General features: G+C 59.0%; 2 protein-coding genes across 39 annotated transcripts; one reads left to right on the forward strand and one right to left on the reverse strand.

Annotated features, from left to right (window-relative positions):
- The first annotated feature begins 728 nt into the window (after window positions 1-728).
- On the forward strand, window positions 729-5,862 carry MRPL45 (mitochondrial ribosomal protein L45). Its single transcript, XM_049800956.1, has 8 exons — window positions 729-822; window positions 1,070-1,268; window positions 1,740-1,857; window positions 2,256-2,354; window positions 2,993-3,041; window positions 3,272-3,421; window positions 3,506-3,679; window positions 4,187-5,862. The coding sequence occupies exons 1-8, from the start codon at window positions 766-768 to the stop codon at window positions 4,244-4,246; spliced, it is 906 nt and encodes a 301-aa protein (XP_049656913.1). The 5' UTR covers window positions 729-765; the 3' UTR covers window positions 4,247-5,862.
- A 122-nt stretch (window positions 5,863-5,984) lies between these two features.
- On the reverse strand, window positions 5,985-22,635 carry GPR179 (G protein-coupled receptor 179). 38 transcript variants are annotated; one of them, XM_049800030.1, is made up of 17 exons: window positions 21,590-22,635; window positions 20,597-20,705; window positions 19,542-19,644; window positions 19,171-19,379; window positions 18,895-18,963; window positions 18,372-18,481; window positions 18,045-18,283; window positions 17,440-17,578; window positions 17,134-17,239; window positions 16,894-17,040; window positions 12,813-16,559; window positions 12,465-12,488; window positions 11,682-12,011; window positions 10,242-10,556; window positions 9,894-9,917; window positions 9,231-9,557; window positions 5,985-8,591 (listed from the first exon to the last, which is right to left on the reverse strand). In XM_049800030.1, the coding sequence occupies exons 1-17, from the start codon at window positions 22,429-22,431 to the stop codon at window positions 7,800-7,802; spliced, it is 7,632 nt and encodes a 2,543-aa protein (XP_049655987.1). In that variant the 5' UTR covers window positions 22,432-22,635; the 3' UTR covers window positions 5,985-7,799. The 38 variants fall into 38 exon arrangements, with proteins under 38 accessions (XP_049655987.1, XP_049655982.1, XP_049655981.1 ...); XM_049800025.1 differs by lacking the exons at window positions 9,894-9,917; window positions 10,242-10,556 and adding exons at window positions 10,557-10,885; window positions 11,222-11,348 and having other exon boundaries at window positions 11,673-12,011; window positions 21,590-22,634; XM_049800024.1 differs by having other exon boundaries at window positions 11,358-12,011; window positions 21,590-22,632.
- Window positions 22,636-23,266: the final 631 nt, after the last annotated feature.

Genomic DNA, 23,266 nt, shown 5'->3' on the forward strand with positions numbered 1-23,266 from the left:
GCAAGGCCTCACCCTGCAGCCGTGGGTGGATGCTGAGCATCCCCCCCCCCCCCCTCCTCCCGGGGTGTCCCTGGGGCTCCGGGAATTTCAAGGGAACAGGATTTGGGCTAAGTGTGGTTTGTTTGAGGACATCGGTGCTCCCACCCCCGGAGCTGCTGCATCCCGCCGTGCCAGGCTGTCCCGTGGGACATTCGGGTGGGACCCGAGCCCCCCCCCGCCCCGGCAGCCCCTGCGTGTTGCTGCAACACCAAAAGCATCGAGCACCGACTGCTGCTGTGCCCGGTGCCGAGCTGAGCTACCGGGGGGGGCTGCGCAGGTCCCCGGGGACACCGGAGGAGGGGGGTCTGCAGTTCTAGGGGACACTCACACACGTGGGTGCGACCCACCCCCCCCCAGCACCCCCCGCATGGGGCGGTGCGGGGGGGTCCCTCGCCTGTCGTATATGGTACTTGGGGGGGGACCCAGCACCCCCTTTCTCGGTGCGCGGGGGGGGGTCCTGGAGCCCGCTGCAGGACACCGGAGCCCCCCCTCCTCCCCGCACTGCACCAGCCACCGGGGTCTGCCCCGCCGCGCGCTGCCCGCGCCGCCGCGCGCTCGTGGGCGGAGCCTCCCCCAGGCCCCCGCTCCGCAGCCGATGGAATTTTCCACTCGCCGCCGCGGCGCGGGCTCCCGCCGGCCCCGCCCCCTCCGCGCGCGGCACACTTCGGCCCCGCCCCTCCCCTCTTCGGCCCCTCCCACGTCCCGGCGGGCTACGCGGTGGGAAAGATGGCGGCCGCCATGAAGACGGGCTTGGGCAGGCTGGGCCTGCGGGTGTGGTGGCAGGTGGGGCCCGGGAGCGGGGTTAGGAGGGACGGAGGGGAACGGGCTGAGGAGCTACGGGATAAGGGCTGTGAGGAGTCAGGGACGAGGGAATACGGGGAGGGCCCTGGGACAGGGAGGGCTACCAGTAGTGGCGTTAGGTGTACAGCTGCTCTACGCTTGGGAGGTGTGGAGGGAAATAAATCAAGATGTTGGTGGTGTTTCTTGGCCGTTGGGCTAACTCCGTGGCTTTGTTATTTCTCTTCCTTAGACTGCGGAGTCCGTGCTCCGTCCTGCTGGAGCAGCTCCGGCCTGTCTTGTTGTCCCAGTGAGAACGAAGAAGAAGAGGTTTTATGTCCCTGAATGGGCCAGGGAACTGTCCCCTGAAGAGAAGGAGAAGAGACTCAGATCTTCGGGGATAGTAATTCCTGAGGAACATATAGAACGGACTTTCTACTTGGCCTGCACAGGTGGTAGAAAGCTTGCTTTGGTCTCTTCTAAAGGGCAAAACTAATGCAAAGTAGCAGCATGGAGCACTTAGCCTAAGCGGTGTGACCACGCTGTCTGCAATAGACTGAACTATGTACTCTGCTTGCTGGTGAGGGGTAGCAGCTGCCCTGCTTTACCTTTGAAGAGTGTCAGGCTGTTGGCCCCTTCGTACCTAGGGACAGGGAATAGCAAGGGAGGTCACGTTCCCTGCTGCTGAACATGTCTTCTTCTAGCCTGGGCCGTATGGATGAGGAGAGCAGAGAGCAGGCACCTGTCACTGATGACAAGCTGTGTTAGACTAGTGATTCTTTGGCTGCTTATATTTCATCTTACAAATGTTTTCAGTGAGGAATCCTACTACTACAGCCCCCGGCAGCTAAGGTGCTACCTCTTTGTTTCTTTCCTTGTGCTGTTTTTGAGCCTCCCCCTGACCTTTCTCCTCTCTCCTGCAGCTGATATTATAGACCCTTATGTCCCTCCTGAGGGCGATGCCCGCTTGACTTCCCTATCCAAAGATGGACTGAAGCAAAAGGTGGAGAAGCTGAGGCAGACCGCTGCCTCCCAGCTAGCGTACGTACCTCCTTTTTAATTAGTCTGTGGTGCAGAAGTTTTGCTTGGTTCTCGCATGCAGTGGTGAGATGGCATGTTTTGTTTTCTACCCGCTTCTTCCACTGTTGCTGTTGTACCACTTAATCAGGAGTCCCTGGTGTGAGAATGAACGCAAGGCACATCTTGGTGTGAATGGATACAGTGTGCACTCATTTTCTTGAGGATTCTTTGGGTTTGCAGCGCTATTGTCTGTTTTACGAGCACCTAGAGGTTATGTCTCAGTGGGGAGTCTCCAGTTCTCAGTTGCTCTCTGGTAAAAGCTGGGCTTGAACCAGATGAGATCGCTGTCATCATCTGAAACATGCAAGATGGTTCCAAGTTGTTCTTTACTTACTGTAGAGCTCTTTTTGTCTTTTCAGTCTGCGGAAGGTAAAAGATCACGATCCAGATTTCAGCACTAAAACCTTCCCAGAGAAGGCGCAGGAGATATTTATTGAAGCTCACAATTGCCTGGCAAAGTAAGACCCCTTCTTTGACTCACGCAGTTGTGTAGGACCTGCTTCTCTTTGCTTATGTGGTCTGTTTTTCTTCCTTGTCTTTCTAATCCTTGTACCTCCTCTGCAACAAGGTCTTTATCTTTTTTTGCCCCTGGTCTCTGTGAAGAGTAGACTGCTGGAGATTTGGTCAGTACCCTCTTGCTTTTGATAATGAAGAGCAGGTTGCAGAAAATTCATCTTGATCTGACCTGCAAGGGAGATGAGCTGTTGCACCACTGGTGTTATCAGCAGATGAGTGGGTGGTTGGTGCTGTCAGAATCACGCTGCAGGAAGTTGTTTGGCTATGAAATGATACTCCATTGGCATGCTCTGCTTTCCAGTAATAGAACAGATTTCAAAACTGCATCATTCTTGGTTACAATTCCAAACATCAATAAAACGTTTGGGTCATAACTGGCTTCCGAAGGATGTTGTTGTGTCTTTCAAAACGCAAGTTTTGACAACCAGCTTGCGTTCACGTTCTGATTTCGTGCTGAGATCACAGCTGAGTATTTTGCTTTTTCTTCTTTGCCAGTTTTGTCTTCTGGGGAAACAGGAATTTGTGAGTAAGCCTCTTTACAATATGTGTATTCAAGTAACCAGGTGTGTTTCGCTTGCAGTTTTAACAAGCAGAAACTTCACTCCCTGGTGACAGAGCGGTGCTACCCGGTAAGTGTTTATCAGCATGTAGCATGTCCTTGGTCTCTTCCGTGGTCTTTAAGGCTCTCTAAACCTGATTGTCTGTCTCATTTTTTTCTGGATACAGTAAAGACAGAGCTGGGAGGGAAAGCACAAGTCTAAGTAATAGCTAATGAATCAATGCTTCATTGTATATAGTAGTTTGCTTGTCATTCAATTCACATCCTAATTAAGTTGGTGTTTACTTTTTTTCTTTATAGGAAATGGTCCGTGGGAACAGGTACAGGACCATCCGGTGGAGTTTTGTGGAGTCGCTGGAGCCTCCAAGAGTGGTTCATGTCCGATGCGACAGCATTGTGAATCGAGGCAACCTGTACGGCCAGGTGACAGTGCGGATGCACACACGGCAGGTATATCCCCTCGTGCCGTTTTTGTTTCCCAACTGACTCCAACCTGCTTCCAGTCCAAGATACATTTCTTGGCTCTTTTTACAGACTCTGGCAATCTATGACCGCTTTGGGCGGCTGATGTATGGTGGGGAGCAGGTACCCAAGGACGTTTTGGAGTACGTTGTGTTTGAGAGGTACTTGGTCAACCCATATGGCACATGGAGGATGCATGGCAAGATTGTTCCAGAGTGGGCTCCACCAAAGGACCCCATTGTTAAGGTAAAGCCACCAGGAAAAGGCACCAGCATGGCGGTCTGTGCCCATGAAGCATAGATCCCTAGTTAGTTCTGGACAAAACCAAAGCTGAGCTTCCTGTAACAGGAAAATGGTGGATTAATCTGCAAGCAGACCTATTTATTAATGTGGCATTATCAGCCTGTAATAGGAGGCTGAGGGCATTTGACACGTATGTGATAATTTAGGGGGTTACTGCTCCCTGTACATAGCCTGGCAAAGTGATGCAGGTGCTCTGTCTTCCTGTGTTACTAAAAACAGGTCCTAGAGACGAAGGAAGTGAGAACTATAGTGTAGTACGAGGCATGTCATCCCATTCCCCCTCTGTGTCCTCCCCCATGCTGCTGCCATCTGGTCACCTTCCTGTGCGAGGCCTTTGTGGTGCCAGAACTCCCTGCTCACCCTTTCTCACGCTCTGTAACAGGAAGAATTCCTGTTACAGCAGTTTAGAGCAGCTCTGCGTCGTGCTGATTTTGTTCCTTGCTTTTTCAGACGGTGATGATTCCTGGCCCAACCTTGGATCCCTCACAAGAGTATGAAGAAACAAAGTAGGAAGATCCATAGCCTCTACAGAGGCAGCAGTGCAAACAACCCTGAAGGGAAGAAGTAGAGAATGTCTGTGGGGGTAGCGGGTTGGATATGACTGTGCCTTTCCAGTGAGCAGTCAACAAACAAAGCGGCTTCAGAAATGGACTCCAGTCACTAAGAAGTTGCCTTTAAAGGAGCAAGAGGGGCCTCGGACAGGGATTCAGATGAGCTCTGAGAAGAGCTTTACTCTGTCCAAGTAGACTTAGTGTGCTGCAGCTTAACCCTCTCTGTGTTTCTGTGAAGACGAGAAGCCTGTTCTCTTCAGGACCGCCCTCTAGGCTAATCTCTATCCTGAACTTGTGTTGTGAGAGTCCTTGGCAGCAGGAGTCTGTCCAGACATGGGATATTTGGTGCTTCCATGGGAATTGTTATAGACCTGGTGGGCTTTCATTAAAACTTGCAGCAGTAGGTGTTGGCACTTTCTTTTCCCATCCTCCTTCCCTCTCTGAACTGATTCCCAGGCTTCTTTTTTTTAACAGAAAATAGGGACGAGCAGCAAGCATGCTTTAAATAAAATTCTTCTGGGTGGGTACTGCAGTTGGACTCCTGCTGAATGGGTGTTTGTTAATGGCCAAGCTTCCCAAAGGGGCTGCAGCACAGCAGTGATAATTTAATAAAATTTTTAACTCCTAAGGTCAGTGTTCGTGTCAACCAGTGCCTTCTTGAAAGGCAGCATTTCTCATAGCTGATGGGTTTTGGTGCATTTGTTACAGACGCTCACGGATTCAGCGATAGGATGTTGTAAGTGAGTGGCTGGCACCATCCTGTGGACATGATGACATTCGCATCAGGTCCCCTGGTTTTGCAGGCTGTGTGGGTCGGGAAAACACATACACAGAGATTGCCTTTTTCCGTGGCTGGGAGTAAGCCAGTGAGTCTGCTAATCTCTTCTTGCTCTGTTTTGCTCAGATAAGTTCCGTTTACTTCTAGTCACAGCAAAATACTCACCGGTCATCAAATAACAAAGCATTTTCTTTTTTAACCTTGTCTTGCTTTTTAACTCGGCCATTTTCCAGAGCTTGCAAGAGTCAAGTGTGGGTTTTTTTTTCCTTCCTTGAAAGAGATTTTACAGAGTGTGCTGTAAAAGAGTTATGGCTCCTTATGCTTGCAGAGTTGTTCAGTGTTTCTTGTGAATGATGTTCTTTTGAAAGGGCAGAATATCATCTTTATGCTCTGTTAGGAGAGGAGCCAGCGATGGAATCCCTTTTATCTTTTTGGAAATCAGAGGGGTGTCACAATCTGTCTGCCTTTCCTGAAAGAACCTACTATATTGAGCCTTCTGCCTACGCTTCATTCATGAGCTGAAGAGAGATTCAGTGCTCCAGCATATGCGAGCTGGGCTAGGAGCTAAAATAAATTAGTGAGAACTGCCTGGTTTGTGTCTGGTGTGACTGAGGCAGCTTACAAGCAGGTATGGACATGACTCCTCAACCAAGACCTATGGACAAGGTTCTTCAGCTCTGGCTCTGAATGAAAAGGATGTTTTCTGGTGGCGTGGCTGCTTTTCTGGGAGAATGGCCTTTCCTTCCAGTCTAGCAGTGTGTGGCTCCCCATCTCCTTTGCCAATATTGAAACCTCTGCAGCTGAACTATTTCTGTTTCTGGGCTTCCTTCACAGCCTTGCTGCTTTCTGTTGTACCTCTTCCTTGAACATATTTAGTGTCTTGCCCACACCCCATATATCAGCTGCTAAGTGTGCACTCTGTAGATAATACTATTTATTTTCTGTATGTACACTTACTTATACAGTTGGATGATTGTTTGACATTCAGTGCCAAAGACCACTGACAGCACACTACAGCAACGCCACTTTTTGAGGAGAGTGGAAGTAAACAACAAAGTAACGGCAGGATGAGCCCTGAGCCCCAGCCTTGCGTGGAGATCAGAGGGAGAACCAAAACCTTCGCTTCTGCTGTTGCTGTTTTTATTTGCTGCCATCTAAGTGGAGCAGAGGGACAAACCAGGGGAGACTGGAGGCTTTGTTGTTTCCCAGCTGCTGCCTTCCTGACCCTGAGGCTTCTCCCCATGTTTATGGCCGCTTCCCTTCCCTTGTGCATTTGCAAGTGGGTGGGCTGGAGTAATGGCAAACCAGGACCCCTGTCCGATGCTGTGGAGGTCGTAGTGCCTCTGCGGTCTCAGCATCTTCTCTGTCATACAGGAGTCTGTTTGCATCTCTGCCCCAAAGGAGCGGGTCTTGCAAATACAGGGAGAAGTTGACATGTGGGATGACAAAAGGCATCCAGCCCTTCTACAGATGGGCTGTAAAAGTGGAGGTTTGCTAGTGCCAGTGGAAGTGTTGGAAAAACCTCTCCTGCGATGGGAAGATGAGCCCTGGGCATGTTTGCACACGTGCTGAACAGACACACATGCACACACGGTACGAGTGAAGAAGAAACGAATAACAACAAAGTGCTTTGAAAAGTTAGTGGCATTGTTAGTTAAGACAAACACCTTTACAGCTGAGTTGCTGCAAGAGTTAGAAGTGTAGCAGTGCCGTGAAGTTTAGTCAGTGAGGAGGTTAGTAGCAGGAGTACCTATCTCAGCCTTTGTGGATGTGGAGGTTTCTAAAAGCAGAGCAGTGGAGTGGCCCGAAGGTTGCTTTATCCCACCCAGGTCGGGTGATGGAACAGAGATGGTGGTGGGCATCGCCAAAGCTCAGTGTTCAAGCACTGGGCTGGTATCGCTGGACTGAAACGGAGCAGAAGGGTTTGCTTTGCGTATGTGGAAGTCCTGTAGCTGGCTCAGTGACTTCAGAGGACGTTTAAAAATAAACGACTTTGTATCAAGGAAGCAAAATGTGTCGTGGGGCTGGCTGGGAGCAACGGCTCTTTATCCCAGGCTTCGGAACCTGCCTGGTCCTAGCCATGCTTACAGAAACCAGCCTGGCTTAAAATGGAGGCGACAGCAGCGCTGGGGGAGATCAGCTGGGTTGCAGGAACTCCGGAAAGCTGTTTTCCTCCCAGTCACGTTGTTGCTGCCCTTAGTTTGACTCTCCCCTTGTTTCAGTGTCCAGCTTGCCGAGGCTGCGGGACTGCATATTTCAGGGTGCCAGGCAAGCTGTTCCTCGCTGTGCTGGAGGCACAAACCTCCCAGCGTGGTAGGAGGACATTCAACTGGAGAGCTTGTGGGCGAGCGTCCGTAGCTAGCAAGCTGCAGCTTTGTGTCTGCTGTGTTGGTGGAAGCGAACGAGGCTGGCACCATGGGTCTTTTAATGTATTTGGGTGCTCTGCTTGGACCAAGTACCTGTGGGTAAACGATGGGTGGTGTTTGCTGGCTACTGCCTGGCTTGAGTGCTTTGATGAAGGCAGGAGATGTTAATTGTCCCCTTGCTGCGTTGGTCCCCAAGCCTGGCTGGTTGATGGCCACCACTGGAGCCTGCTGGAGTGTGGCCGTGCCGTTGGCTTTGGTGGACGCTTCTGTCCCTGTCCAGGCTGTGCAGGTAGGCAGCAGCTTTCAGCTCGAGACTTTCTGTTCAGGAAAGCTGTGTCTGCACCTGGCTGGTGGCCGGACGGAGGGAGCTACTCGTGGTCCCATGGGCAGCCATCGGTTTTGGTTTCACTCCCACCCCTGTCTCCATCTTGGGGGCTCACCCCAGCTCTGCCCTGCCCGTGGAGGGTTGGGGTGGGATCCACGCTCTCCACCTCCCATGGACACACCTCGGCGGTTTTCCTCGTGTCTGTGTTGGTCTTGTCAGATGCTGGCAGAGCCTCTTCTGTTTCCCAGGGACAAACTTCAGCTACGCTAGCGCCAGGGCTGGGGCTGCTGCCCGCCGCGGGAGCTGTGCTTGCTCCCCGAGGCAGTGGCTCTGCCCTGGGGCTCCGTGGGGGCTGGATGCCTGGCAGGATGCGGCACAGGGGCTTGTGCTCAGCCTCGCCGTCAGATCTGCCCTTGGATTTTTTCAGCAGGACTGTTGCAGACACGGCGCTGGCTCCTGCCACCAGCTTTGACTTTCCCATCCCAATGGGGGATGCTCTGTCAGCTCCCTGTGGGTGCACGCTGGGTTTGAAGCTTCCCTTCTCTGAGCCGGTGGATTCTACCGTTTCCCAGGGACAAATATCAGATTTCCTGCTCTCTGTGCTGTCGGACTTCTTGGATGGCTCTTTCCCTGTAGTGGTTTTCAGGGAGAGCTCCTCTGTGCCCTGGCATTCCCAGGGGCAGATGGCCTCGCACTCACTGCTCCCCTTCTCTGGTGGTTTGGAGGCACCTGCTTTTTTTGGTGGGAGGTTTGCCTGACCCGGGGCTGCTCCTTTTTCCAGCAGAGGTGCAGCCACCTCCCAGGGGCAGATTTCTGCTTTATCACTGGCTTCAAGCTCCCAAGGACAGACCTCTGCCTTCAGGCTCTCCACGCTCTGAGATTTCTTTGAAGGCGATTTGGGCAGCGCTGGGCTCCCAGAGCGGGTTTTTTCTGGGAGCTGCTCCGTGCCCAAGCTCTCCCAGGGACACACGGCCTCTCGCTCGCTGCTGCCCTTCTCCAGGGATCTCACCGGGCTGGCAAGCGCTGCCTGGCGCGTGATGCGCTTGTCCCCCTTTGAACCCCCCCCAGCTCCCAGCGTTGCCCTTGGTTGATGGGAGGGAGGTGCAGCCGCGTCCCAGGGGCAGATTTCTGCTTTATCGGTGGCTTCAAGCTCCCAAGGACAGACCTCTGCCTTCAGGCTCTCCACGCTCTGAGATTTCTTTGAAGGCGATTTGGGCAGCGCTGGGCTCCCAGAGCGGGTTTTTTCTGGGAGCTGCTCCGTGCCCAAGCTCTCCCAGGGACACACGGCCTCTCGCTCGCTGCTGCCCTTCTCCAGGGATCTCACCGGGCTGGCAAGCGCTGCCTGGCGCGTGATGCGCTTGTCCCCCTTTGAACCCCCCCCAGCTCCCAGCGTTGCCCTTGGTTGATGGGAGGGAGGTGCAGCCGCGTCCCAGGGGCAGATTTCTGCTTTATCGGTGGCTTCAACCTCCTGAACCTCCCAAGGACAGACCTCTGCCTTCAGGCTCTCCACGCTCTGGGATTTCTTTGAAGGCGATTTGGGCAGCGCTGGGCTCCTGGCATGGGATTTTTCTGGGGTCTGCTCCGTGCCCAGGCTCTCCCAGGGGCAGATGGACTCACGGTCCCTGCTTGCTTTCTCCTTCTTTCCAGATGTGCTGTCTGCAATCTCTTTGCAGAGACCTGGACTTGTGGAAGGGCTTTTGCTCGCTGTGGACAGAGCATCTTTGTCCTGTCTTGATTTTTCTTTACTTGGTGGAGCAGCCGTCTCCCAGGGGCAGATTTCTGCTTTATCACTGGCTTCAACCTCCTGAACCTCCCAAGGACAGACCTCTGCCTTCAGACTCTCCACGCTCTGGGATTTCTTTGAAGGCGATTTGGGCAGCGCTGGACTCCTGGCATGGGATTTTTCTGGGGTCTGCTCTGTGCCCGGGCTCTCCCAGGGGCAGATGGACTCACGGTCCCTGCTTGCCTTCTCCTTCTTTCCAAATGTGCTGTCCTCAATCTCTTTGCAGAGACCTGGACTTCTAGAAGGGCTTTTGCTCGCTGTGGACAGAGCATCTTTGTCCTGTCTTGATTTCTCTTTACTTGGTGGAGCAACTGCCTCCCAGGGACAGATTTCTGCTTTATCAGTGGATTCAACCTCTTGAGCCTCCCAAGGACAGACCTCTGCCTTCAGGCTCTCCACACTCTGAGATTTCTTTGAAGGCGATTTGGGCAGCGCTGGGCTCCCAGCACGGTTTTTTTCTGGGAGCTGCTCCGTGCCCAAGCTCTCCCAGGGACACACGGCCTCTCGCTCGCTGCTGCCCTTCTCCAGGGATCTCACCGGGCTGGCAAGCGCTGCCTGGCGCGTGATGCGCTTGTCCCCCTTTGAACCCCCCCCAGCTCCCAGCTTTGCCTTTGGTTGATCGGAGGGAGGTGCAGCCGCCTCCCAGGGGCAGATTTCTGCTTTATCGGTGGCTTCAACCTCCTGAACCTCCCAGGGACAGACCTCTGCCTTCAGGCTCTCCACGCTCTGGGATTTCTTTGAAGGTGATTTGGGCAGCGCTGGGCTCCCAGAGCGGGATTTTGCTGGGAGCTGCTCCGTGCCCAGGCTCTCCCAGGGACAGATGGACTCACGGTCCCTGCTTGCTTTCTCCTTCTTTCCAGACGTGCTGTCCACAATCTCTTTGCAGAGACCTGGACTTGTAGAAAGGCTTTTGCTCACTGTGGACAGAGCATCTTTGTCCTGTCTTGATTTCTCTTTACTTAATGGTGGAGCAGCCGTCTCCCAGGGACAGATTTCTGCTTTATCAGTGGATTCAACCTCCTGAACCTCCCAAGGACAGACCTCTGCCTTCAGGCTCTCCACACTCTGGGATTTCTTTGAAGGCGATTTGGGCAGCGCTGGGCTCCCAGTGCGTTTTTCTTCTGGGGGCTGCTCTGTGCCCAGACTCTCCCAGGGACACATCTTGACCTTTGTGCTCGCCATGGTCATCACTTTCTTAGCGGTCGCTTTCAGCAGCTCTGCGCTCCTTGTGCTATACCTCGTGGAGGAGCCCTCTGTGTCCAGGCCCTCCCAGGGACAGAGGGACTCACGGTCCCTGCTTGCTTTCTCCTTTCCAGACGTGCTGTCTCCAATCTCTCTCAAGAGACCTGAACTTCTAGAAGGGCTTTTGCTCGCTGTGGACAGAGCATCTTTGTCCTGTCTTGATTTTTCTTTACTTGGTGGAGCAGCCGTCTCCCAGGGACAGATTTCTGCTTTATCACTGGCTTCAACCTCCTGAACCTCCCAAGGACAGACCTCTGCCTTCAGACTCTCCACGCTCTGGGATTTCTTTGAAGGCGATTTGGGCAGCGCTGGGCTCCTGGCATGGGATTTTTCTGGGGTCTGCTCTGTGCCCAGGCTCTCCCAGGGGCAGACGGACTCACGGTCCCTACTTGCTTTCTCCTTCTTTCCAGATGTGCTGTCTGCAATCTCTTTGCAGAGACCTGGACTTGTAGAAGGGCTTTTGCTCACTGTGGACAGAGCATCTTTGTCCTGTCTTGATTTCTCTTTACTTAATGGTGGAGCAGCCATCTCCCAGGGGCAGATTTCTGCTTTATCAGTGGCTTCAACCTCCTGAACCTCCCAAGGACAGACCTCTGCCTTCAGACTCTCCACGCTCTGGGATTTCTTTGAAGGCGATTTGGGCAGCGCTGGGCTCCCAGCACGGTTTTTTTCTGGGGGCTGCTCCGTGCCCAAGCTCTCCCAGGGACACACGGCCTCTCGCTCGCTGCTGCCCTTCTCCAGGGATCTCACCGGGCTGGCAAGCGCTGCCTGGCGCGTGATGCGCTTGTCCCCCTTTGAACCCCCCCCAGCTCCCAGCTTTGCCTTTGGTTGATGGGAGGGAGGTGCAGCCGCCTCCCAGGGGCAGATTTCTGCTTTATCGGTGGCTTCAACCTCCTGAACCTCCCAAGGACAGACCTCTGCCTTCAGGCTCTCCACACTCTGGGATTTCTTTGAAGGTGATTTGGGCAGCGCTGGGCTCCCAGAGCGGGATTTTGCTGGGAGCTGCTCCGTGCCCAGGCTCTCCCAGGGACAGATGGACTCACGGTCCCTGCTTGCTTTCTCCTTCTTTCCAGACGTGCTGTCCACAATCTCTTTGCAGAGACCTGGACTTGTAGAAAGGCTTTTGCTCACTGTGGACAGAGCATCTTTGTCCTGTCTTGATTTCTCTTTACTTAATGGTGGAGCAGCCGTCTCCCAGGGACAGATTTCTGCTTTATCAGTGGATTCAACCTCCTGAACCTCCCAAGGACAGACCTCTGCCTTCAGGCTCTCCACACTCTGGGATTTCTTTGAAGGCGATTTGGGCAGCGCTGGGCTCCCAGTGCGTTTTTCTTCTGGGGGCTGCTCTGTGCCCAGACTCTCCCAGGGACACATCTTGACTTTTGTGCTCGCCATGGTCATCACTTTCTTAGCGGTCGCTTTCAGCAGCTCTGCGCTCCTTGTGCTATACCTCGTGGAGGAGCCCTCTGTGTCCAGGCCCTCCCAGGGACAGATGGACTCACGGTCCCTGCTTGCTTTCTCCTTTCCAGACGTGCTGTCTCCAATCTCTCTCAAGAGACCTGGACTTCTAGAAGGGCTTTTGCTCGCTGTGGACAGAGCATCTTTGTCCTGTCTTGATTTCTCTTTACTTGGTGGAGCAACTGCCTCCCAGGGACAGATTTCTGCTTTATCAGTGGATTCAACCTCTTGAGCCTCCCAAGGACAGACCTCTGCCTTCAGGCTCTCCACACTCTGAGATTTCTTTGAAGGCGATTTGGGCAGCGCTGGGCTCCCAGCACGGTTTTTTTCTGGGAGCTGCTCCGTGCCCAAGCTCTCCCAGGGACACACGGCCTCTCGCTCGCTGCTGCCCTTCTCCAGGGATCTCACCGGGCTGGCAAGCGCTGCCTGGCGCGTGATGCGCTTGTCCCCCTTTGAACCCCCCCCAGCTCCCAGCTTTGCCTTTGGTTGATGGGAGGGAGGTGCAGCCGCCTCCCAGGGGCAGATTTCTGCTTTATCGGTGGCTTCAACCTCCTGAACCTCCCAGGGACAGACCTCTGCCTTCAGGCTCTCCACACTCTGGGATTTCTTTGAAGGCGATTTGGGCAGCGCTGGGCTCCCAGAGCGGGATTTTTCTGGGGTCTGCTCCGTGCCCAGGCTCTCCCAGGGGCAGATGGACTCACGGTCCCTGCTTGCTTTCTCCTTCTTTCCAGATGTGCTGTCTGCAATCTCTCTCAAGAGACCTGGACTTGTGGAAGGGCTTTTGCTTGCTGTGGACAGAGCATCTTTGTCCTGTCTTGATTTCTCTTTACTTGGTGGAGCAACTGCTTCCCAGGGGCAGATTTCAGCTTTATCAGTGGCTTCAACCTCCTGAACCTCCCAGGGACAGACCTCTGCCTTCAGGCTCTCCACGCTCTGGGATTTCTTTGAAGGCGATTTGGGCAGCGCTGGGCTCCCAGCGCGGGATTTTTCTGGGAGCTGCTCTGTGCCCAAGCTCTCCCAGGGACAGACCTCCTCCTTTATGCTCTCCACACTCTGGGATTTCTTGGACTCAGCTTTTGAATTCTCCAGGCTTTTCCTAATGAGCTTTGCAAAGATCCTGGTGTCCCTGTGCTCTGAGCCATGGCCACCCATCTCTGCCAGTTTTGCTTTGATATCTTCAAGTCCTCCTGGTTTGGTTTTCCCTTTGGAAGTCCCATGTGTGTCCTGACTCGGTCTCTCTTTCCCCAGTGGAGCTCCAGGCTCTTCCCAAGGGCAGATTTCTGTTTTAGCAAGAGGCTCATCCTCCACTTCCCATGGGCAAATGTTGGCCTTTTTGCTGTCAATGGGTCCTGCCTGCTTCACTGACGTTTCAGGCAGAGCTGGGTGTTTTGCTGTGAGCCCTGTGCCAGGCTGCTCCGCACCTTCCCCGGGCTGGGAAGATCCCTGCTGGCTGCTCCCCTTGTCTGCAGCCAGAGCTGTCTCTCCCGTGCCCCTCAGGGCCGCTCTCTGCGGGGAAATCCCTTTCTTCATTTGGGAAATTTTACCATCATCTAATTTTCCTGCATCGGATAAGGCTGTTCCCTCTAAGCAAAGCTCAGAGCTTTTGGGAGCAGGTTTCGATGGGGGTTCTTCGCTGCTGGTGCTGCCCCAGGGCTGGCTGGGCACTTGCAGGCTGCTCCGGCTCTCCTGTGCTCTCAGCAAACCCAGTGATTTTGGTCTGATGCTCTCTCCTTCCTGCCTCTCTTTCTCCAGCTGAGCCCCCTCCACGTCCCAGGGGCAGATTTCTGCCCTGACAGTCCTTCCCCCGGTCTCCCACGGACAAACCTCAGCCCTCCTGCCCTCCACACTGCTTGACTTCTCCAAAGCCACTTTCAGCAGCTCTGGGCTTTTTGCTAGTGGTTTCTCCATGCCCACTTCTTCCCTGGGGTGACCAGCATCCAATTCACTGCTGCCCTTCCCCGGGGCTCTGCCCGGCCCCCAGTGCTCACCCCTGCTCTCTTCCCAGGGGCAGATTTCTATTCTAATGCTGGAATCTGCCTGAGTTTCCCCAGGACAGACCTCTGCCTGCCTGCCCCCTGCTCTGCCGGCTTTCCCCACTGCAGCCGGGGCCACTTCTGTGCTCCGGCTCCTTGGGGGGACCCTCTCGGTGCCCCAGCTCCCCCCGGGACTGAGGGGCTCAGGCTGGCTGCTCCCCTTCTCCAGCCCCTTGGCTGGGCTCTCCTCGCCCAGTGGGACCCCTCTCTCCTCCCGGGAAGCAATCGCCTCCTGACGCAGCAAGGCTCCTCTTCCTGCTGGAATGCCCGGGGCTTCCCGGGAACAAACCTCAGCCCTCAACTTCTCAGCAGCCGCTCTCTCCACACCGGTGGTGGACGGGTGGGGGCTGCTCGCGATGGGTTTTGCATGTGGCTGCTCCACCTCTGTGCGGTCCTGGGGATGGAGAGACCTGCTGCTCTCCTCAAGCCCTTCAGCTGGCCTGGCCCCCTGTTCCTTTGGTGCGATCAACCTCACGATGGCTGCAGGAGCATCCTTTCCCGGCTCTGCCACGGGAACCTTGGCCCCTGGCTGGGGACATATCTGTGTTTTCCCACTGTCGGCCACCGCTGGGGTTTCCTGGGGATGTTCGGCTCCTTCTTGGCGGCCAACACCGAGTGGGACTTTGTGCCCCTCTGAGGGTGGCTCTGGGCCCCCACCAGCATCTCCATCCCCCTGGAGAGCGCTGGGCTTCTCTGCCAGATTCTCACCATCGCCTGTCCCCGGGGCTGGGCTGTCCCACTGTCCTTCTGTCCCACCGTCCCCCCAGCCTGCAGCTTCCCAGGTGGTGCCGGCATTGTTGTTGTGCTGGCAGGGGACCGCGTCCCCCTGCCACGAGTGGGCGGTGGGCTCGCTGCCGGGCCTCTGCCTGCTCCATTCGGGGCTTTTGGCGGCAGGGTCTTGGCTAATCCCCCCGAGGGACACAACTGACATCTCTGCCAGGCCAGGCCTCTCCCTCCTGCTGCCCCCCTCCCGCTCGCGCCCCTTCTTCCTGAGGCTCCCCTCACCCTCCCTCTTCCCCCTCAGGATGCTTTTCCCCCTGGAGCGATTGAAGGCTTTGATGGCGAGTCCCAAGCCCCGGAGGGAGGTCTTCTGGGAGGATGGCTTGAGGCTGGAGGGGGTGGCCGCTGTGTCACCGGGGGTCCCCGAGTCTGCTGCTTCGGCAGCTTTTTGCTTCTGGCTCAGGATCTCCTCCTGGACCAGCTCCCAGGGGCAGACCTGTGCCGGGATGGAGGCTGAGGTCAGCAGCCTGCCCTTCCCCGCCGGGGGGGACGCAAGCCCCAGCTTTTCCTCCGCAGATCCCTCTGGTGTCCTCTCTGGCTCTCCTGCCCGTGCCGGGGAATCCACAGGCAGCTCCGCTGGCTCTGGGCTGTCGCTGGCCGGCGCGGCGTGCTGCCCCAGGCTCTGGTAGCGGACTGGGGGTGGCGGGGGGGTCCTCCTCACCGTCACCCGCACCCGGCCCGGGAGGTGGGAGCTGTCGATGCTGATGCTCTTGATGGGCGCGTAGGTGACATGTTTCTGCACCTTGGCATCGCCCGGGGTGGACGTGTCCTTCTGGAGGCATCCCTCGGTGGGGCTGGAGCTGGCTGGCAGGAGGGCATCAACTGGACCGGGGATTTGGGGCTTCTCGGCTTTCTTGAGGACCCCCTGGCCCGTGGGGTGCTCCGAGGACAGGGCAGAGAGGTGCCGGTTGGCGTACCACTCCTGCCGCGCAGCTCGGCTGGCGGCGAGCAGGGCCTCTTCCCGTGCACCGGCGACGACGCTGAGCGACTTCTGCAAAGGGGCTGCGCGGGGCGAGGGGGGCTGCTGCCCGTGTCCCGCCAGGTTGTGGGCGCTGGCTGACTTGCACACGAGTGGGGCGGCATCGAGGGACTCGCTGTCGGATTGCTCCAAGGTCGTCTCTACCATCGTCTTCCTCCCCGGCGTGGGCTCCCCGGGGGGACCGGGGATGGGTGAGCTTTCCCGGGGCTCCTGCGCAGGACCCTCGGTGCTGCGGGACTTGCGCGGGGCTGCGGCACGGCGCCGGGAACCGTCATCCCGCATCCTCAGGCTGGTGCCGCCGGCGTCGGGGAGCCGCTTGGCCGAGGAACCGCGGCGTGCCGGGGTGCCCACCCGCTCCCCTCCGCTGCTTCGGCGTGCCGCGGCTTCGGGCAGCTCGGCGCCGCGGCGCACGATGGAGCGGCCCAAACTGCGGTGGGTGCTGCGCTTCTTGGGGAGGTGGGGGTTGTTGGCTGCCATCTTCCGCCTCTTGTGCACCTCCAGCTGGGAGTAAAGCTTCTTCAGCTCCTCCTGCGCGCCGCGGGTTGGGGGGACGCGGCAGAGAGAGGGGAGAGAGGAGAGCACGTACGATGGGACTGCACGGGCGCTGCGGCTGAGACGACCCCACAAAGCCCCGGCTTGGCTCCTAGAGCCAGGCTGTCCCCATGTCCCCAAGCCCCTGCGCTGCCCATCCCTCCGACCCAGGAGATGCAGCAGGTTTCCCCCCCCCCCGTGGCGGTTCACCCTGCACCCCCTTCTCCCCCCCCTCTGCTTTGCATCAAGAGAAAGATCGCAAAAGGCACCTCTTACTCTGCGCGGGGCTGCATAGCTAGCGTCAAAAGAAGGTCCTGAGTGTGCCACCCACCCGAATGTCATCGGGGTCAAGACTGTGCTCGCTCCAGGCGGACGCGATGCTGCTGTTCAAGCAGGAGCCCGAGTGCCGCATGTCCAGCTCGTCCTCGTAGACCTCGGCCGCGATCTCCTCCCGCAGCGGCGAGCCGGCGTGCAGGAACTGGGGGTGGTGAGGGGTGAGTTCGTCGAGGGGTCCCTGAAACGCCAGGGAACCCCAGCCCCTTCTTCCCCGCATCCCTGGGCCGAGCGTTACCTTCGGGATGAAGACCAGCGCCAGGGTCATGGTGATGGTGCTGTGGGTGTGAGCGAAGAAGAGCAGCAGGGTCCAGTCGGGGTGCAGCGATGGGACCATGATGAACCTGGAAGGGGCGAGGAGGGCAGCGCCGGGTCCCGCTGAGGACCCCACAGCCCCCCTTCCCACCTCCGGACCCCACAGCCTCCACCTTGCCCGGGGACCCACGCAGGGAATCCGCTGCCTTCAGGCATTTGCTGCCGGTTCCTCTGCATCACTGGGGACAGGAATCTGGGTTCCCAGCCCCCTCGCAGCCCCGCACCCTACCTGACCACATGGAAGGTGGCCGAAATCATGAGCTCGTTGTGGAGCGCGATCCCCATGTAGCGGGGCTCGTGGAAGGCGGAGGGCACGGTACGCGTGGCGTAGCACAGGAAGCTGCCCCAGAGCAGAAACAGTATTTCGGCTGTTGGAGAGAGCAGGGAGAATGATGCTGAGCATCCAGCCCCATCACCCTGCTGGTGTTGGCGTGTTTTCCCGGGTGGCAGCGACGGGTGCTGAGCTGCGGGGTGGGTGCTGCTGCCCACAGGGATCTCCCTGCCTTGGGGCGCATCCAGCCCAGCACGTTCACCCTGGCTGCTGTCGGCACGTGCCGCAATCGGAGCCGGGTCTGGCGCAGAGCATCCTCCGGCACAGCCTGCCTAAAGGCCACCAGGACTCGCCGCCTGCACCGGGGGATTTACCCCACGCCAGAGCGAGTCCTGAGGATGCTCAGAGGAGAGGATGGGAGGCAGCTCAGGCACCCCAGCCCTGCTTGCAGGCTCCAGGCAAATTAAATGGACAAAGAAATGAAAACCCCACACGCTACATTTACGGGATGGGGTCCTGGGGCTGTGGGGACCCTCCGGAACACCGTGGGGGCTGGGTCTCACCGATCACCATCATGTAGTCCCAGCGGTCGTGGCCGCAGATGTAGAAGTGGAGCCCACGGGCGGTCTGGGTGCGGATCACCAGCGGGATATTCTTGTCGACGTTCTCCAGCATCCCGATGGTCCAGGCTGCCAGGAACCACAGCACCAGGAGCAGGATCAGCCCCAGCATCTTCAGCACCCGCTGGCTTGACACGTAGGGCACCCGCTGGGCCGTGCGGGACAGGAACACCTTCAGCACCCTGCGAGGCGCGGAGGGGTGAGCCCCCAGCCGGTCCCTGCTTTGGGGGTCCCAAGCATCCAGCCCCCCCCCCCCCCCATCCCGGCTACCTGTACAGCTTGAGGGTGATGGTGCCGTAGACGATGGCGAAGCCGAGCATGCGCACCCAGCGCAGGACGATGCAGCGGAAGATGCTCGGCTTGAAGTACAGGATGAACACCTGGGGCAGCGGGGAGAGGGGTCGGTGGGCAGCACGGGGCTGGATCCCGCCTGCCGGGGGGGACAGCAAAACACCGGAGACTGGGAAACCACCCGCTTTTTTGGCCAGACCCGCTGCCGCCCTTCCCCCTTGGCTCTATAGCATCCGCCGCAGCTCTTGCGGGAGGGAGAGGGGATTTGGGCAGGGATTAGTTCCCGCAGCCAGCAGGAGAAAAGGGATTTGGTTTCCCGAGAAGGTTTATACCGCAGCCGACGGGGGCTATGCCAGCAAAATTAACAATTAGGCAGAGTTGTGCTCGTGACCTGCTTGGGACCAGCTCGATGCCCTCGCCCGGGGGGCAGCTGGCCAGGCTGCAAATGCTCTTAAACCCCAGCCCAGAGGTTTTCAGTCCCCGGGGCTGGCTGGATACTCACAGGGAAGTAGAGGAGGAGGGACCCGAAGAGGATCATCTCCAGGAGGACAACTCCCGACGCCCGGATCCTCTGCAGGGACAGAGGCGTAAGGGTGCAGCCGGGAGCCTCGGCCAGCGCCCAGAGGGGATGGAGCCAGGGCAGGGAGATCCCCCCCGAACGCGCCGGGCTGTGACATCCTTCCCGCTGCTGTGACATGCCCCCCCCCCATCCCTGAGACCCCCCCCTGAGACTGTGGGGTTTGGGGATGGAAAGGGAGCAGGACAGGGGATGCCTTGCCTTGCTCCGTCGGAAGTGGTAGGAGACGAGCATGCTGAGGAAGACGGCCAGCATGCAGCAGGCTTGGCAGGAGAGGATGGCTGCCCGCAGCGCCCGGTCCTCCTGGATCAGGCAGGGCATGTCGTCCTCGCAGGTGGTGCATCCCTGGCGGCAGGGCCGGCACGCCAGCCGGGACCCCCCGTCCGCCCCCGCCACGCTCCCCGCCGTCCCTGGGGACAGAGCGACAGCCAGGTGAAATCACCGTGTCCCGGGCTTGGCGGTGCTTTCCTTGCCAGGGCACGTGCTTGGGCTTCCCAAGGCCCTGGACCCCACTCCTGTAGCCATGTGTCACTGGGTGAAATGGGGACCCCGGGACTGGGAACGGCACCCACCTGCCCGGGCACCGCTGGCAGCTCCGCCGGCCCCGTAAAAGCCCGGCTTGCACCGGCACAAGTACCTCCCGAGGACGAAGCCACGGCTTTCCTGGGGGACACACTGAAGGAGACAGGCTGAGACGCACGGAAGGGCGAGGGCTCATCCTGCACCCCGTATGCTCCCCACGGTCCCGCATCCCTCCCTGCACCATGGGCTCCAGCAGCCCCTGGCTCACGGGTACCTGACCCCGCGCCATCCTCCCCCACACCCAGGAGGAATCAGTGGTTAAACATTTAAGAATTAAAAGCCAAAGCTTGGCCCCCAAATCCCTCCCTAAAACCTAAATGGACACCTAATGCAGCAGAGCGCACTAATCCTGCCCGGCCATGACGGCAGCGGCAGGCAGGGCACTGCTGCCCTAATCCCCCACGGCCTGATCCTGCCCCGAATGGGCTGGGCTGGCAGCTTTTCTGGGTATTGTTGTTTTTTTGGAGAGATGCCTGGGAGCAGAGCCCGTCCCTCCAGAGGGCATCGCCCGTGGGTCACTGGCAGGAAAGAGAAACTGGTGACGCCTTTCCCACTTGGGGACAGCTTTTTGTCTTCAGGGTGGGACCCCAATCTGCACTCACATGGGGGGCTGCGGGCTTTGCCCTGGTTAGGAATGCTGCCGGTTGTGCCGAGCCCTGAAACGCTCTTGGGCATCACCAGCTTGCCTTGGGTGGGCACCACTGGAGGGAACTGGGGGCTACTGGTCAGGGTGGTTTGCTCACTGGCTGCCAGCCCCCCGGAGCCCGGCCGTCCCCGCGATGCCCGGGCAAGGAGCAGCCAGGTCACACATTGCCACTGGCAGCGGGGAAGGAAGATTTGCACAATAAACCCCTCGGCTGCGGTGCTGAGAGCAGCTGAACGAAGCAGATGGATCGGCTGGGAGAGGATAAAGCTCAGCCCGCAGGGAGGGACACGCGGCAGGGACAGCCCGGCCGGGGGGATAGGGACGGTTGGGTGCTGGGGACTCCCACCCCTGCCAGGCGAGGGGATGGGGTACAGGGTGCCGGGTGCCAGCGGCCGATACCTGGGTGCTGTTGAGGTCGCAGCGGTGCGTGTCCGCGAACCAGCCCGGCCCGCTGGCGCACTGGTCGATGGTCACGTCCCGCAGCTCAATGTCCACCCGCACGACGCCCCTGTGCAGAGAGACGGGGGGGTCAGCCCCGGGGGGGGCCTCCCCGTGCCCCCCACCCACCCAGCGTGGCCGTGTCCCATCGCTGCCTCTGGGACAGGCAACGGGGGAGGACACGGACGTGTTGGGGGGGCTGGTGCTGGTACACGGACTCGTTGGGCAACGCGAGGTGTCAGCAACATCCCCGGAGCCCCGGTCAGGGATGTTCCCCCTTGGAGCTGTGTCTGGGGGAGGTTGGAGCTGGGACGAGGGTAGCAGCTCCTGGGTTTGAATTCTGCCTCTCAAAAGGGGCTTTAATGCAACCCATGGGGAAATAGGAGCTGCTGGGATGCTCCCTGCGTGCCATCCCTCGTCCCTTGCCCTGCGGGTCTTCCCTGGGTGCCCAGAGGGGGACACGGTTTCCCCCTTGGAAATGGGGTCACATCTCCTCTCCGGGACAAAAGCCAGTTGTCCCCTTCCCTCCCTAGTGCATCCCGCCGTGGCTCCTCACGCAGGGGTTACTGGGGTGCAGCAGGGAACCACCAGCCCAGGGATGCCCCCCAGTTCAGAGGAGGGGGCCCAGCACAGCTCACCGCCCCCCCCCCCCCCCCAGGTGCGGCTGTGGTAGGGGGTTCTGGGGGTGACAGCCCAAGGTGGGCAGCACAGCGATGACCGAGGGGGGACAGGGGTCAGGTCCGCGCCTGTGGACGTGCAAATACCCACGCGCGCGCACGTGCAGGGGGATGCAGGCAGGGGGGTGGCACGCTGCCAGCACCCCCTACCACGCTACCTACGCCCCAGGGTGATGCTTCCCGCTGCACCCCCCCCCCCAGCATGCCCACGGGGTACCCCCCCAACACTCTTACACCCCCCCCTACAAACCCCCCAACCCCTCCAGGTACCACTTACTTGAACTCAGGACTAAGGTCTGGCTTAAGCCCGTAGAAAGCGGAGGAGAGCGTGACCGCCCAGGCGGGCAGGAACCTGCCGTCCCGGCACTCGAGGAACGGGGGGGACCACCGCACGTGGCCCGGCTCCCCCACGTAGCTATCGCCCCGCTGCCACTTGGGGGTCTCCATGCTGCGCAGGTCATTGCTGAGCACCCGTTTGCGGAGGAGAGGGTTCCGCTGGGACTTGAAGGAGTTGAACCACTCGTTATCCCAGCTAAGGTTTCCGAGGCCGGGAGCGGTGGAGGAGACGTCCTGCAGCAGGATCTCACCGTTCCCTTTGGTAGCCTGCAGCATCAACCGGGGCTTGGCGGCCAGCGGGTGGGCGTCGAGGGCGAGGACCGCCCGGCGCACCCACGGGTGCCCCTCTGCCAGGCTGCGGACCAGCGCCTGGTACCACTCCACGTCCTCGGCCACGCTGGCTTCGCGGATATCGTTGGTCTGGAAGAGCATGTTGAGGAAGTTGGCGGCGTGGGCCAGAGCCTCGGGAGCGGCACGCAAAGCGGAACGTAGCGCCGGGGGGGGGCCGGGACCGGCTGCCCCCGCCGCGACATCCCGGCTGCAGTTGGCCCGGGCCAGCCTCTGCGCATCTCCCGTCTGCAGGAAAGCCAACGCCGCCGCCGAGCCCTCGGGGTCCCTCGACGATCCCGGCTCCGGCGTGGGTGCCCGGGAGGATGACGGGGCCGGAGACCATCCCGCCGGCCGCGGGGGTCTTTCTTGCGAGTTCTGGCCCCCCGCGAGGACGGTGCCACGGACCAGCGCCACATGGAAGCACCAGAACAGCGACCACTGCCACGGCCCCATGGCCGGGGCTCAGCGGAGCCCCCCGGCCCACCGCGACCCCACCGGCCGGCCCGGGTCAGGCATGGCGGGCACGATGCCCGAGCCGGCCGGGAGCCAGCTCTGCTCCGCAGGGCCGGACTCACGCTCTGCCGCCTGTTTTCTTCCCTCGGCGATGCCGGAGCAGACGTCACCGGCTCCAAAACGTGTTCATCTGCTGGTGCTGTCTGCCCAGAGCCCCCCCCTCGCCTCCGCTCGCCCCCGCGCTCCCGCTTGGGCAAAACACCCTGCCGAGGAGCCCCCCGCCCTGAGCTCCGTGGGGACCCCAGCACCCTGACCCCCTTGGGCTGGCCATGATGCAAGTGCATCCTGATGGGAAGCCATGGCAACGGGGCTGGGAATTTTCCTCCCGGCATCCCCCTCCCCGCGGTCCCCTCGGCAGCAGGGGTGAGGGAGGGAGGGGGGAGAGCAGGTCACCCGCTGGTTCCCCATATGGTCCCGGGTTTCAATCCCGCAGTTCCCGGCCCCCCCCCGGCCATGGGATGGAAATGGGGGGGTTGGATGGCACACGGGCGGGATGTCCCTGTGGGGGTGAGGGTGGCGAGTGCGGTATGGGGGTGTGCGCGAGCGTGGTCCCCCCCCCAAAACTGGGAGACGGTGTCCTGGTTGCACGGGGGGGGGAAACTGAGGCACGGGACGCTGCTCAACTCCCCGGTCCCCCCACGGCTGAAGCAACGGTGACTTCCCTCTTCACCAGTCTCCAGGCAGGTGTGGGGGGAGCTGGTCCCCATCCCCTCTCCTCTGGTGGGGCGTGCTGCCTGCCAGAACTGTGCAAGAGCCGTGAAAAAGTCGTGCAAGA

This window comes from Accipiter gentilis, chromosome 5 (genome assembly GCF_929443795.1).
Source record: "Accipiter gentilis chromosome 5, bAccGen1.1, whole genome shotgun sequence".
Taxonomy (NCBI): Eukaryota; Metazoa; Chordata; class Aves; order Accipitriformes; family Accipitridae; genus Astur; species Astur gentilis.